At 40.9% G+C, this 15,654-nt stretch overlaps 2 protein-coding genes across 2 annotated transcripts; one reads left to right on the plus strand and one right to left on the minus strand.

The window, feature by feature from the left end:
- Positions 1–1,208: 1,208 nt before the first annotated feature.
- Positions 1,209–13,269, plus strand: MTIF2 (mitochondrial translational initiation factor 2). Its single transcript, XM_010173578.1, has 13 exons — positions 1,209–1,431; positions 1,940–2,045; positions 4,018–4,189; positions 4,652–4,812; positions 5,240–5,416; positions 5,980–6,119; positions 7,924–8,048; positions 8,770–8,974; positions 9,859–10,111; positions 10,704–10,844; positions 12,183–12,347; positions 12,490–12,630; positions 13,016–13,269. Exons 1-13 carry the CDS (start codon positions 1,210–1,212, stop codon positions 13,183–13,185), a joined length of 2,178 nt encoding a protein of 725 aa, XP_010171880.1. The 5' UTR covers position 1,209; the 3' UTR covers positions 13,186–13,269.
- A 601-nt stretch (positions 13,270–13,870) lies between these two features.
- RPS27A (ribosomal protein S27a) lies at positions 13,871–15,425 on the minus strand (the record flags this gene model as incomplete). The annotated part of the gene is made up of 4 exons (XM_010173579.1): positions 13,871–14,053; positions 14,327–14,458; positions 15,141–15,226; positions 15,371–15,425. Coding segments are annotated over 4 exons (423 nt in total), but the record flags the coding sequence as incomplete, so codon positions are not given.
- Positions 15,426–15,654: the final 229 nt, after the last annotated feature.

The following is a 15,654-nucleotide window of genomic DNA, read 5'->3' on the forward strand; positions in this document are numbered from 1 at the left end:
AGCGTGCGCGGTGTAGTCCCGCTCGTAGCAGAGTGAGGCTGTTTCTGAGGCAGCTGTTCATGCCCCGGCCCGCCCCTCCGCGGGGCTGAACGCGGTCTGTTAGGCGAAAGGCCTGTGTAGAGTGGCGGGGTGCCAAAATGATGAGCGCAAGAGCAGTGCGAGCTAGAGGGGTGCGCTGTCCCGGCCACTGGTGACCCACGGGCCCCGAGAGCCAGGAGTGGGTTCTTTGCAGTTAGAAACCTCGCGGGGATTTCTCCTCTGTGAGCTTGTCCAATCCCACCTTGACCTTAGGTTTGGCTTTGGTGTATGCAGTGTCTTATGGCAACTCCTGAGGGTTCCTCCGTTTTACTGATTCTGCCCCTTTAAAGTTCTCTTTGGGGAGGGGGGAAGTAGTTGGTTTTGGTTGGTTAGTTTGGCATCTGCTCACTTCCTGCAGGTATCCGGATACAAGAGAGCTTTTAAACAGACCGCAGTCATTCTGGGAGGAATTGATAACATTTTACTTATTTGCAGCTGATTGGAAGATGGTACAGATCCACCTTTGAGAGAAGGTGTAGAATGTATAGAGAATGGCAGAACAACAACATAGGCAACTCTGAATGAGATGTTCAAATAGGAAACTATTGTGCGGGATAGTTAGCAAAATGACTCAAACCAAAATTAAGATGGTTAAAACAAGATGTGGGATGATCTGACAGAAGTGTCTTGGAAAGCTTAATTGCGAAGTGAGGGCTTCACCTTAGGAGACGTCTCGGTCCATGTGACAACACTGATATTACTGTAGTGCTATAGATTTTTGTGGTGTTATATGCTCACGTAAGCAGCATTTTGCAGATGTGTTTTAATGGCTTAGAGAGGTGGGTTGCACCTGGATAACTCTTATCAGTGTAGCACAAGCAGCGCAAAGAACCTGAAACAGGGATTTTAATAGTTTATACTAAAAATCAGTAGAGATAGGTGAAAGATTTGTAAGTTGTGGCAATATTAGTAGATGTGTGTGTCTGCAATGGGATGGTGGAGAAAGGTGAAGCACTTAAGGAAACTGAAAAACTGGAACAGTTACTAAATGGTTCAGCTTTTTCAGCATTAAGAAGCCTGTTTTGAAACATAACATTTGTGCTTTGTGTTCCTGTCTGTATTATCATAGGAAAGAGTATCTTTCAGCTTTGAGTCTGATTTCAATGTGTCCTTTGTATTTTCAGTGAGGAAATGAATCAAGGATTGATACTAAAGTTTGAAAATCTGGTCCAGTTACGTGGTGCTTGCCAACAGCTGCGTACTCTCTCCTACAGAAAAGTTAGCGGAGCACAATGGAAGCCTGTGCAGTCATCTGCACATCCCGTGTGGTCTGCTCTGCCTCCACAGTTTTGGCAAAAAGACAAATTAATCAGTATTGCTTTATCACAACACAGACATCTAGCTACAAAGGAGGTAATTAATAAAATCCAGTAATGTCTGTTTTGATGTGAAATTTCATGTAAAAGAGCTTAGTTTGAGCATTTTGATTACAAAAAAAGGAGCTTTATTAATGAATATAAAGAACTTCTTATAAGCTTGTAAGACAAAATGTACTTAATGTATGACTATCGTGAGTCCCTCTCAAATATGAACTTAAAGTGCTTATACCATCAGCATCATAAATCTTGCAGTGGCAGGAGAAAATTATTACAAAACTGAAAATTATTTTGTTGATTTTTTTTTTTACCTCCTTGCTTTGAACAATTAAAAATGAAAAAAGATAAAATGCAGTATGCTATACATTTTAAATATTCAGTATGATGTGTTAAATAGTTAATTTATTGTAATTCATTAGTATTGTAGTAAAAAAGATGTGTTTACATCCTATGGCTTGAGACCATTGTCTTTTTAATGTTGTTTTTTATTATTTCATAGTTTATGCCAGCTATGTGTTCCTATATACATGTCTAATTCCATGTAGGAGGCAAAAAGGAAGAAAAAGAAGATACCACTGACAAAAGGTGAAGTGGAGATAAGGCAGAAGATGACTATTGAGGAACTTGCACAGGCTATGGGTAAAGACATAGGTGAGAGCCGTCTCTGTTTGAGATATAACTGATGTATTTCGTTCCATCATGACGCTTTCATGAGAGGTAAAGGCAAAGATGTCCACAGTGGCATTAGTTAGTGGTTATTGGTCCCTCCCTTAGCAAGGTAGATTGTGCCCATACCAAAGTAACATCTTTCATAAAAATATTTAACCAGGGAGAAAGAAAATACTGGTAGACACAATGGCAGACTAAAGAGAAAAGAGTTTGGGCCATCCAGATTGCCAGGCAAGACACTTTAATGTGAAGCCAGGGCTCTCTTCTGTCTCCAGCAGAAAGGCTCAGATCTACGTAGGGTTCTCTTTATGACCATGTTCCCTAGTTGCTAGATTATTTTGAAAGGAAAAACATTGCATCTTGGTTTGTTGGAGCTGGACCCCTGTGAGTAAAGAATTCATGGCTAAAGAGAGAAGGTGCGAAAGAGCTTCAGCCCATAATCCAACTCTTAGATACTCACCTAGGAACAGGAATCTTGGATTCAGGAGCAATATGTATTTCATTAAGAGAGCCATTTGATTAACCAGGAGCGGGCAGGACTTGTCTGCAAACATTCCCCTCTTAGGTGACTGCCCTAACAACTGGGATACAGAAGGAAGCTTGTGCTTTTAATCCCATGAACTATTCCTGGTTGTATAGTGACTCAGACTGACCAGTTTCCAGTGATATTTTAGGGGGGTTATTATCATGTTTTGACTATTGACATTTGAAATAATTCCATACCTGTACAATACCAATCCCCAATCTCTTTTAATCCATTTGGGTATCTTTTCTGGCAAACTTCCCTCTCAGCAATGAGGAGAGAAGCAGAAAAGTCCGTCATGTATATTTCTGAGGGAGATTTGTAATGGTTGACTTAAGTCAATGTGTAATCATTTTTGTCTACTGCAGTATGTTCTGCCTTTCTACTACCAAAGAAAGTGGTGTATGAACAGATTCACTGAATCTCCTTCCTCCTGGAATGAGTTCTTAGCTATTTGGTTTTGATGAGTGTGATAGTTTCACTGGGCTAGCCCTTGGACAGCAGCCAACACAGCCGTTTGCCCACTTCTCCCCCACCCCTAGGGGATAGGGGAGGGGACTGGGGGGGAAGGGTAAGGAGGATTGTAGGTTGAAATAAGAACAGTTTAATAATGGAAATAAAAGAAAACTTAAAATAATACTAATATTAAAAAGGTAGTGATAATTATAACAGTAACAAAATATGCAAATGAGTGATACCCAGTGCAGCTGCTCACCACCCACCAAATGAGCCCGGCCCGTTCCCAGATAACGATCCCGGAGGAGCGACAATCCCGAACCGAAACCGCAATCCCGGGAGAGCGAGAGCCCGAGCGAAAGCCAGAGGGAGCAAGAGAGGAAGAGACCCTCACTAATATACTGGGCATGAGATGATACGATATGAAATATCCCATTGGCATATCTAAATGCCAGTTTAACTTATTAATTTAAATATTCCTCACCCTCTTAGGTCTTGCACTTGTACACTGACAGAACACAAAGTCCTCACTTCCAGCGACAAAAATGCAAACACTGGGATGTTCTCAGTGTCTCTCACAACAAATCCCAGGCTGAAAGCAAAACACAGCACTGTTCTAGCTACTAAAAAGAAACCCAGCTCTGTCCCAGCTGAAAACCAGGACAGTGAGCTTCAATTGTTTTGCTCTTAGGGGTTAATGGGAAAGTAGGCTATGAAAATCTGAGTGATAAATAAAATTGTAGCATCTAATGAGGCAGTCGTTTTCAGTAAACCTTTCTGAATCGGATTATTTTCTGCAAGTATGTAGTGTAGCAGGAACTTTGAGATATATCTAACTAAAGGAAAAATGCTTCGCACATGGAACTTACTAGCACGATCTAAACTACTAATGAAAAATCTTAAACCGTATGAAGTGGAGGTTTTTTTGTCCCACATGTTTTTGTGGGTGTAACTGTTAAATGCCTTTATCTGCAGATCATATTTATGAAGCGCTACTATACACAGACATTGACCTTGATTCACTAGAACCGGATTCCATCTTAAATGAAGACTATATCAAGCTAATTGTTAAAAAATCGGGAATGAAGTATAAATCAGCAAAACTGAAAGAAGAAAAAGAAAGAGAAAACACAGATGCTGTGAAAAGGTAAGCCATGAGCTGTTCTTTTTGGCTCTTTCTATTCTTTTTGTTCCTGCAGGTGTTTTGGTGTTTTTCATATACTATATTTTCTTTGTCCTGATGGTATATTGATAATACCTGGTACAGTCACTATCTGATAATATCTAAAAGGTAAAGTTTACTATTTTGATTTCTTTGGTCATAAAACCGATACTAAGATCTTGAGTGAGCTTTTTCTATGCCATTTTCTGAAGAAAAGCCAATTCTTGACATACTGAATTGCTGTATTAATTGATGCAGCAGTAAGGCTGAGTACTAACAGGGCTAACTGTGGTGTGGCTAGGATATGTGATCACAGAGGGGAGAAGCCAGCCTCACCTCTTCATCACTGAGTTCTGGTAACTGGCTGTTTGTTAGTCATCCTGGGCGTGCGTGTCGCTCAGTGAAATTTTTTGGTATTTACAAAACACATTTTTGTTTTAATTGCAGGCCTCCTGCAGACCCAGCAGTGCTAACCCCACGGCCCCCCGTTGTTACTATCTTGGGCCATGTTGATCATGGGAAAACAACCTTACTTGACAGTCTGCGAAAAACTCAAGTGGTGTCAATGGAAGCAGGAGGCATTACACAGCACATTGGGGCTTTTCTTGGTATGATTCAAGTGTACGTGCTTGTGTATCAAACACTTGGCTCTCTGTCTTACATAATGGGATGACTTGCAGCCAGTTCACTGGGGAAAATGTTACAATGTAAACAGTTGTAAATATGTAAGCACTGAAAAAGGATATCATAACTTGTGATAACTGTCATAACTATGTGTATGGAACTTTGAAGGGGATTGTCTGCACAGCTGAAACTCTATTTAGACTGTTTTGGATTATGAAAAATCCCAGGACGCTTTTTCTTGCCTGAGAAGTTAAAAGCACTTTGGAGCTCCATGCCAACAGATACCTGTCTGCCTAAAATATGTCATTATTATTTAAAAGTTCTCCAAGGACTGATGCTTGATTTACAATAGGTCATATAAAGCTATATGAAATGCTGATTTTAAAATGTACCATATACATTTGTTCACAGTGCACTTGCCTTCTGGGGAAAAGATAACTTTTCTTGATACCCCTGGACATGCAGCTTTTTCGGCCATGCGAGCAAGAGGTACCCATGTTACTGACATTGTCATACTGGTTGTAGCAGCAGAAGATGGAGTGATGCAACAAACTATAGAATCCATTCAACATGCTAAAAATGCAGGAGGTACAGTGTTTAACTTGTTAGTAGTACATTCTGAAGTGAGAGGCAATCCCTGTACATGGAGTTAATATACAAGTTGTGTGTTACTGTGCAGTTCAAATGATGAGCGCTCTGCAAACATTTATTCAGCTCTCAAAAGAAACTACTTGAATTAGAAACCGCAGAACTTGGGAAGTTCTAACTGTCATAGTCCCATCTCCTCCCCTGGGAAAGTGTTGAAAATACACTGAATGTTGCAGTAATATGTAAAGATGTTAAAATATTAATATTTTTACAGGACTTGCGGGTTTTTGAGAAAAGCACACATAGAGTGTGTGTGGGGTGCTTATTGTTGGGCGTATTTTACAAGGATACACAAGGATATCTGCTTACAAGGATAAGTCCTCCAGCTTTACTCATGGTAGCTCAGATTTCAATGGCCGCCTAAGGTTGCTGAGGGAATAGGCACCAAATGAGATGATTTGTTCTAAGTGGTCATAACCACCTTTAACCTTTTATTGCAGTTGTGGTAGTAGCAGCAAGTTTTGGTTAGGTTGCTAATGAGTTTGGTTGCTCTCTGTTTTTAGTTCCTCTTATCCTTGCCATCAATAAATGTGACAAACCTGAAGCTGATCCTGAAAGAGTGAAGATGGAATTGCTGGCTCACGATGTGGTCTGTGAAGAGTTTGGAGGTGATGTTCAAGCTGTAAATATTTCTGCGCTCAAGGTATTACCTTAAGTTTTGGTGGAAAAAATGATGGTGTTCGTGGGTGTCTAATATGTGCATACAGGTATATTTTTTTCTTTGGCAGCTGGAAAGTAAGTGCTTATCTTCCTGGTATTTGAGAGCTTACTATGAGCTAGGTGCTGCTGGCTCTCACCAGAATTATTAAAAACATAATCCTGCCGTATTTTAAGGCTCAGACCTTCAGTGAGCAATAATAGCTCATTTTTCTTTTGGAAATTTAGTGGATACTTTTCAGGTTCATTCTAATTGCCTTTTCTTTTATATTTGCTCATTGTATTAAATCAGTGCAAAATCATGGTTGGTGATAATGCTATTTATGAAGAGAAAAATTCAAACAAGGATAAATAAATATTTTTATAACACATGCCTAATCACAGGAACATAGATTTGTAGTGGTCTTGCAAGATTTACCACTTTACCCTTGCAAACAAATGATAGCTAAAAACTGAACTAAAATCTGAATTTTAGTCTTGTGGTGGCCAAAAAGCTTTGCCCAAACTGATGCAGCAGTATCTTAAGCTTATTGCTATAATTTTAAATGCATCCCAGGTAATTTTCTAAAATCTCAGACAAGTTCAAGACTTTTTGAAGTCATGCCCTTATACTTTAAAATAGGCATACCTAAAGATGGCTTCTCCATGCTCTTGTGGGCAGGAAGGCCAACGGTATCCTGGGTTGTGTTAGGAAGAGTGTTGCCAGCAGGTGGAGAGAGGGGATTCTCCCCCTCAGCCCTGGTGAGGCCCCACCTGGAGTGTTGCGTCCAGTTCTGGGCTCCCCAGTACAGGAAGGACCTGGAACTCCTGGACCGTGTCCAGCAAGGGGTGATGGAGATGATTAAAGGATGGGAACATCTTTCATATGAGAAAAGGCTGAGGGAGCCGGGCCTGTTCAGCCTGGAGAAGAGATGACTCAGAGGGGATCTGATTAATGTTTATAAATATCTAAAGAGAGAGTGTCTAGAGGATGGGGCCAAACTCTTCTCGTTGGCACTCAACAATAGGACGAGAGGCAACGGGCATAAACTGCAGCATAGAAAGTTTCACCTGCACATATGGAAGAACTTCTTTACTGTGAGGGTGCCAGAGCACTGGAACAGGCTGCCCAGAGGTGTTGTGGAGTCTCCCACCCTGGTAATATTAAAAAACCATCTGGACAAAATCCTGGTCCACGTGCTCTAGGAGTTCCTGCTTGAGCAGGGTGGTTGCACTAGATGACCTTCAGAGGTCCCTTCCAACCTCAACCATTCTGTGATTCACCTCTATAGTACATGTTGTTGCTCTAATTCCTGTAGATCTGGATCTGCTCACTGACAGCTAGCTGCTTGTATCTGTTCTCAAAACCAAAATGTAATTAGAACAGAAAAAAAAAAATAGACCAACAGTTTTGTCTCTTTGTCCCAGGGTTTTGACTGGGTGGTAGATTTCATCAGGTTTCAATTTGGCTGTTGAGGTGTTCTGTTTTTTAATGTGCATTCATAATATACTTGTAGCAGAAGGCCTTTTTCTGCATCCTTAATCCAGATGCTATGAACAGGGAAGCAAGGAAACTGTCCTTCCTAATGCTTCGTGCATTCTGAACCAACTGTGTAGCAATTGTAGTGTTTATTACTTTAGTGCCATCTTGCCTTGAAGGCAAAGGGTTCTGTGCTGTTGGACTGTATTGCATTGTTAGGAGTTCTGAATTAAATGGGGGAATTTGGCACTAAGATTTCAACTTCTGATCTTACTTTAATTGGGCACTTCCTTTACTCTATATGATTTTTTTTGTGTATGGCTTTATACAGGGTGAAAACCTGATGGTTTTAGCAGAAGCAACTGTTGCTTTAGCAGAGATGTTAGAATTGAAGGCAGATGCCACAGGTCTGGTAGAGGGGACCGTAATTGAGTCTCGCAAAGACAAGGGGAAAGGGTAAGTAATCTGCTGCCTTTACAGCTTTAATGAAGCAGTTTGTAACAATGCAGAGCTGCTGTTCAGGTGGTTGGTACCTCAATATTTATGTTTCACATTGAACTTTTTGTTGTTATTGTTGTTAGATGAAACTGTAACGATTTATTTGCAGTGTTTGTAACTAAAGCATTGAAATGTTATTCTACAGCATGAGAGCCAGAGAAAGAGGTTTTAAAGTGATATGGCAAAATTCATCATATCACTGGAATAAAATCCTGTAAGCAAAGGAAATAGATGTATTTTTTAAAATGTCATTTAAAAGTAGGAATTATGGAGTTAATAGTCATAATATAATACATATACAATTTTTGGAAACTTGTGTGTAACATGACATTTTACTCCTAAAAAATGAACTGATTCTAGAAAGTTGCTGGCATTTGGGAGGTTTTTCTGGTGTGTGGGGGTCACTTAATGTGTAAAATCAGCCTGTTGCTGATTTCACAAATGCCAAGTTTTGTACTGATCTGCAGAAATGAAAAGAGTACTGTACAGGTTTTGGGCTTTTTGCAAGTAACTTCAAAATTTTATTAGTGCTGTAATAAAATATATCACAGGAATATTCTGCCTGTGATTTGATCACAAGTACATTCTGTTTTGTATTTGCTTGCCTACACTAACCGTGAAAACGGGGAGAAGAGTCACTTTAATGTTGTCTATTTTTTTTTCCTCTGCTCCTCACTAGTCCACTTACCACAGCCATCATCCAAAGAGGAACTCTGAGAAAAGGCTGCATTCTGGTTGCAGGGAAGACCTGGGCAAAGGTGCGTTTCATGTTTGATGAGAATGGCAAAGCTGTAGATGCAGCCTCTCCAGGCATCCCAGTGGAAATCATGGGCTGGAAGGAAGTCCCTTCGGCAGGAGATGAAATCCTCGAAGTAGAATCTGAGGTATGGAAAGAACTGTTTAATGGAGAATTTGCACTGCAGTAAGGTGGATGGGAAGGAGCTGACGTAAAAATAAGCGAGAGCTTTCATTCTAAGTTACCCAGATAATCTGATGAAAGATGAAGGCTGAGCATGGGTATTAAAGAGACCTGAGCTAGGTGTTCTGTGAGCGAAATGAGGATTTGCCTCTTGCCTCTTTCTTTTTGGCTGCCCCCACTTTTCCCTGCCAGACTGTCCTCTCCTCATGTCCGTGCATCCAGATTAACCTGCGTTACCATTACATGAAGAAAGCAGGCTGCTGTGGGAATAAAAGATGAGTCACCTTCAGTTCATGCTTTTTCTTATCATCATCTTGCTGTCCTCCATGGTTTGTTTGCAATGACTGCAGTCCTGAATGGCTTCTGCTGGGGTAATCTGGGATATGTTCTAAGATGTCCCTTTTCTAAAGGCGCAGAAGACTTTTCTCTTTTATGTGATCACACTATCACCTTACCTGGAGAACAGTCGAGTACTTAATGGTATCAGTGTTTTAATTTTAGAATGAGAGAACTAGTTTCTGAGAAAAGAATATGCATCAAATATAGCTTGAAATAGGTGTTCTGAGAGCTGGACAAATACCACATGAAAGAATCAACAATTATTTATTCTCTTGTGCAATACAGAGATACTGTAAAAACAGGCCTTGAGTCATGTTGTTGTATCCCCAGGAGGAAGCTGTTGTGCTCATTCTCTGCCATCCTTGCAGCAAAATCTATTGTTAAATGTAAAAGGCAACGAGTGAGCCTGTGGAGAAGATGCAAAATGATGAAACTGCATTAATGTGCATTAATGTGGACTTTTCCGAGGCAGTGCTCTGAAAGGTAATGTTTCTGTCTCTTCCTGCCCAGCAAAGAGCGCATGAAGTTGTGGCTTGGAGAACCTATGTTGAACAACAGGAGAGGATGAAAAAGGATGTGGAAGTTATTGAAGCAAAGCAAAAGGAACACAGGATGGAATATGAGAAGAAGCAACAGAAGCTAGCCCATCTGACCTGGAGACAGAGGAAGGCAGAGCTGTACAAGGCTAATAAGCATCTAATGTTTTCAAAGCCTAAAGAGAGAACAGAGATGGACAAAAACGTGCTGTCAGTAATTGTTAAAGGTGCTGTCCTGTTCTGTTTGCGGTGCCATTGTTTTTGTGCTTCTCAAATGCTCAGTCTGAAGCATAGCTCTAAACTACTAACAAAATGTATGTTACTGGAAGTTTGATCAATTTAAAACTGAACAGATTATTGAACCTCCCTCAGTAAGGGGAGGGGTGTTGGAAAACATCCAGTGGTCAGAAGGATGCACCTCTGGCAGGGCCAAAGCAACAGGAAAATTTGAGCCCAACCCCTTTACCCATTAATTCCTGAGTAAAACCCACACAAGTGCCTCTATGTATGTAAATTTTAAATATAGAGCTTGTATTTTTATATATATATAAGCAGCAACACTGCATCAGCACAATGGAGGACAAGAGGAACTTATTTTGACCTCACATTTAGTTATATACAAGCAATTACCTCTTGTCCTATTCTAATTATTCAGTTCATTTTTGGAATTAATAGGCTTGTTAGATGGGTTTTAACATACTACTGAAAAGATGTCAAAAGACTTTATATTGCATAGTCTGGAGTTGTCATTCCCTTAGTTGTACTTCAGTGTTTCTTCGATGTATACCAAGTGAGCAGTACTACCATTTACACACGCAGGTGATGTGGATGGATCTGTTGAAGCTATTCTGAACATTCTGGACAGCTACGATGCTGAGGATGAATGTAAATTGGATATCATTCATTTTGGAATGGGAGATATCAGTGAAACTGATATAAGTCTTGCTGAAGCATTTAATGGTGAGTGTATGTTTAAAAATCACTTTACAGCTGGTACAAACTCTGTATTGAAATGGGTAGGTCTCTTTCTGGTTTTGTTTTCCCAATAATAATTAGCAGCACTAAGGTAAGCTTATGTGTATCTTAAAAATGTTTCCTTTAAGATCAAGCAGTAGTGCAGGCAGGAGGTCTCATGAAAATGGAAGGAGTCTGACAAGCTGTTGACAGTAGCTGAATTGTTAAAACTCTTGATTCTTCCCTCATTCAGGTTGCTTTATGATGCTCAAACAGGGCAAAGCCAGAAGTAGTGTAGAAGAGAATTACCTTTAGCTCATGGAGGTCATTGCAAAGACTTTGTCAGTAGTTGTTCCTGTTCATACCCTGTGGTATGGTTATTAAGTCAAGAGAGGTTCTCCTCTCCCCTACTCTGCCCTGGTGAGGCCACATCTGGAATATTGTGTCCAGTTCTGGGCCCCACAGTTCAAGAAGGACAGGGAACTGCTTGAGAGAGTCCAGCACAGGGCCACCAAGATGATTAAGGGAGTGGAGCATCTCCCTTATGAGGAAAGGCTGAGGGAGCTGGGTCTCTTTAGCTTGGAGGAGACTGAGGGGAGACCTAATTAATGTTTATAAATATGTTAAGGGCGAATGTCAGGAGGATGGAGCCAGGCTCTTCTCAGTGATGTCCAATGGTAGGACAAGGAGCAATGGGTGTGAGCTGGAACACAGGAGGTTCTGCTTAAACTTGAGAAGAAACTTCTTTACAGTGAGGGTGTCAGAGCACTGGGACAGGCTGCCCAGGGAGGTTGTGGAGTCTCCTTCTCTGGAGACATTCAAGACCCGCCTGGATGCCTTCCTGTGTGATCTCATTTAGGTTCCTGCTCTGGCAGGGGGATTGGACTGGATGATCTTTCGAGGTCCCTTCCCATCCCTGACATTCTGTGATTCTTACGTGCTGTAGGTGTGGGGTCGTTGGACCTGTCATAGTCCACAGGTGAATGAGAATGATTTAGAGTTCACTTCCAGCTTAATTTGGACAATCAAATTGTTTTTCCGTCCTGTACATGAGCTGTGTGTAAGCATCAGTTTCTGCTTGGATGCCTCCGGTTCTGTCATCAGGGACCTTTCTACAAGGGGTTTTTTGAGCCATGTGTTTTCGCTCAAGGTTAGTAGCAGTTGATGTGCAATAGTGGAAGTACGTGGTCCCTCCTTAAATGTGAAGCAGGAGTAGAATGTTATTTCTTGTATTGCTGACTGCTAATTCTGCCCTGTGCGAGTTCAGCATTACAGAACAGACACAGCAGATGCTTTCGCTTACTGCTTAAAGACTGATCTCTTGTAACTGTTGTTACTTACCAGGTGTTGTATTTGGATTCAGTGTGAAAGCCAATGAAAGCATTAAACGGCTGGCTGCTAAAAAGGGAATAAAAATTAAGCTTCATAATGTCATCTACAAACTTATTGAAGACTTGAAAGAAGAGCTAAATAGCAGGCTACCCCCATCTGTGGTGGAGAATACAGTAGGTGAGTTCTCAATGACTGTTAAATTTTTTGTTTGCATTGTTGCCTGAAGTTTATTCTCCAGTTAAGTGTTCCTGTTGTGTCAAATATTTGATATTCATCTGTCACTGCTTTTCTCTTCATAAGCTTTACTTTTTTCTTTTAGGGGAAGCTTCTGTTCTCAACACTTTCTCTGTAACAGTAGGAAAAAACAAAGTTCCAGTAGCTGGATGCAGAGTACAGAAGGGGCTCCTAGACAAAAAAATGAAATTTAAGTTAATCCATAACAGAGACGTTATTTGGAAAGGTAAGTGTAATTGCCACAAAATGTGTGTTAGACACTGCTAGTTCCTGTGAAGTTAGTGCAAAATGTACATGTCTGATCCTAGGGAAGTCCCATGTGCTACAGAGGATGGAGAAAAGCTGCAGAGTGTCACTGTAGTGTTACCCAGACCTTTTTCTATAACCACCCACTCTGGTAGGAAAGCAGTAGCATGACAGGGTTTACCTGCTGAAAAGGACTGATGTCTGTTGACTTCAGTTAGCTATGAGTGCTCACTACCCCTATGTTTTCTTGCTTTCATTTTGTAGCTACAAGGTGAAATATTAATTATGTAACAAGAGCAAATCAGAACACTTCAAGGCCCTGATGGTAGTGGGCTCTCTTTCTTTGACACACTTTCTCTTTGTAGGATCTTTATCATCACTGAAGCATCATAAAGATGATGTCCAGGTAATAAAAATGGGTATGGATTGTGGATTAAGTTTGGACAAGGATATAGAATTCAATATTGGAGATGAAATTATCTGTTATGAAGAAAAAGAAGTTCAACAGACAACTTCATGGGATCCAGGATTTTAAGATATATTTGAATACATTAACACTAAAGGACATGTATTATTCCTGGCTCACCTTGAACTCAACATTAAATGAACTTTCAGAGATGCACATGTGCTTCTTTGTTTATCTCTTTCTATAACAATGTTCTGCTTTTAAATCTTGTCAAGCAACCAGCTTACCTCACTGGAACACGGGATCACCTACAATTAATTGCAAGCACTTCAAGTGTGTAAAAACCATCATGGTATAAATATTTCTAATGCCTGTCTATTGGTTCCAAAATAGCCGAGCCATCTTCCTTTCCCCCCTCAGTGCTGCTATACAGTTTTTCAGGATGTTGTCTGCATTTTGCTAGCAGGACTCTACTACCCTTTTCTCTGGCACTGATCCACTTGTAGACATGACTTCGAACCTTTGATCTTTTTTTCTGGAGTAGAACTACTGCACTGTCTCCTCCTCTCACTTCTAAGGTTAGCTAGAGTGTTGTTTTGTTTGGTTGGCTTTTTTTTCTGCCATTCCTACCCATTATGTTCTTTGAAGGAGACAACTAACCAAAACCACTCTTAAAGAAGTTGCTGCTTCAGTTCTAGAGTCAAAGTATTTCATCCCAGTTGGCAGTGAACATCCAAAGTTTCACAGATTTTTCTTGTTTATCAGCAGAGAGGAAATACAGTGCCATAGGAAGCAAAAATAAATCTGTAAACAGTACAGAACTTCAGATTTTTATTGTCTGGTACATTTATTTGTCTTCTGGTTTATTGAAGCAGTATGTCAGACAGCACTTGCCACAATAGTGTCTGTCAAAGTGACTAGCCATGAAGACTCCTGCTCCACACTCCTCAGAGGGGCACTCCCGGCGCAGCCGACTGATCTTGCCATTCTCGTCCACCTGGGAAGGGCAAAGAGGCAACATCTCATACATAGTCACAACCTTTTACAGCAATAATAATTTTGAGTATTTTTCTTTGGCAAAGTAGTTTTTGTGATAGTTACTACATCAAACTTCTTGAAGCAAAGTTGCAAGTGCCCAATTACAAGAGTTTCATCTGTTTAACAGGTGGGATATTTACAAATAGAAGGACTTTAAATGTGCCAGGCTACATGCTAGAGGCTTCATGTCCTAAGTTTTCATCAGATTTCTCCTAGAGTTAGTTCCACATACCTTGTAGTACTTGAGCACTGCAAGCTTAACCTTCTTTCTCTTATGCTTGTTCTTCTTGGGAGTAGTGTAAGACTTCTTCTTTCTTTTCTTGGCACCACCACGAAGTCTCAGCACAAGGTGAAGAGTTGATTCCTATTTTTAAAACACAAGATAAAGCTTCAAAATGCTTTCTCAAAACAAGAGCAGCATTTAAACAGGCTTTTCTCCTTTGATCTACAGAAAGTACTGAAGTACCAGATTTCAAGCTACAGCCAATAAGGAAGGAAAGCTCTAAAACGATTTTTTTGCTATTAAGTCTGCAAATGAACAGGCTCCAGAAAACTGTAGGCCAAAAAGATTCAATTATTAGAAAGTCTGTTGTGACTACGTTCTTCAATTCTACCTGGAAGTGCAGAAGAGTTTTGTGTTGTTGGTGACAGCTATTTGTTGCTGAAAATAATAATTTTATCTTTCTGGTGCTAGTACTGCTGCCTGCCTGGCCTCACCATCAGGTTAATCTGGCAGAAGTGAGCAGCATTTTTCACATTAGCCCCCTGAAGTAGCTCACCACAGCTTGCCAGGGCAGACAAAAGGGAAGCACTAGAAGTGGAAGCTGGTAGAACTGTTTTCTTCTGACCTGAAACTATAAGACTGGGCTGCAGCAACTGTCAGTTCTAGTCCTAGCATCACTACTTCCCCAGTCAGAAGTGCTACCCACCCATAAACCAACTGAATTAGTTTGAAGCATTTCTTAGGCCCAAGAGCAAAGGTCAGTCTGCTCCTGCAGTGCCAGCTCGAGGTTACTACAACGCTCTGTTCAGCCCTTCGTACTCACTTTTTGAATATTGTAGTCAGACAGTGTGCGTCCATCTTCTAGCTGCTTACCAGCAAAAATCAGTCGCTGCTGATCAGGAGGAATGCCTAACGGTGACATAAATCAAGATTAAATGAGCAATGTGAGCTATCATGTTCTATAATAAAACAGGTTGCTGCAGACAATCACATCTGCAGAAGACATACATCAGTCCAACAGAGAAGCGAGTATTAAGTGCATTGTGAGCTTACCTTCCTTATCCTGGATCTTGGCTTTTACATTTTCTATAGTATCAGAAGGCTCAACCTATTATGAACCAAAACAAGAGAACGAAAACGCGTTTTGCCATTTAATTCACCCAGAAGAGCCGAAGAACCACGAGGCGCTTCAGACACACCGCCTATGCTGTCACGGCCATTTCGGCTCCCACGGGGCAGCCAGCTCCGGGCCGGCCTGGCAAGCGGGATGCGCAATGGCGCGGGCAGCGGTGGGGCCCGCTTTTCTCCGGGCATCCTGACATTTCCCGCACCAAAAG

This window comes from Antrostomus carolinensis, unplaced genomic scaffold (assembly GCF_000700745.2).
Source record: "Antrostomus carolinensis isolate BGI_N321 unplaced genomic scaffold, ASM70074v2 scaffold22678, whole genome shotgun sequence".
Taxonomy (NCBI): domain Eukaryota; kingdom Metazoa; phylum Chordata; class Aves; order Caprimulgiformes; family Caprimulgidae; genus Antrostomus; species Antrostomus carolinensis.

What these genes read in the sequence shown, in the direction of transcription:
- MTIF2 (XM_010173578.1), top strand. Translation starts at nt 1,210, where the DNA reads ATGAATCAAGGATTGATACTAAAGTTTGAAAATCTGGTCCAGTTACGT. An exon ending in GCACATTGGGGCTTTTCTTG is followed by an intron (nt 4,813 to 5,239) that starts GTATGATTCAAG and finishes ATTTGTTCACAG; the next exon opens with TGCACTTGCCTTCTGGGGAA. An exon ending in TAAATATTTCTGCGCTCAAG is followed by an intron (nt 6,120 to 7,923) that starts GTATTACCTTAA and finishes GGCTTTATACAG; the next exon opens with GGTGAAAACCTGATGGTTTT.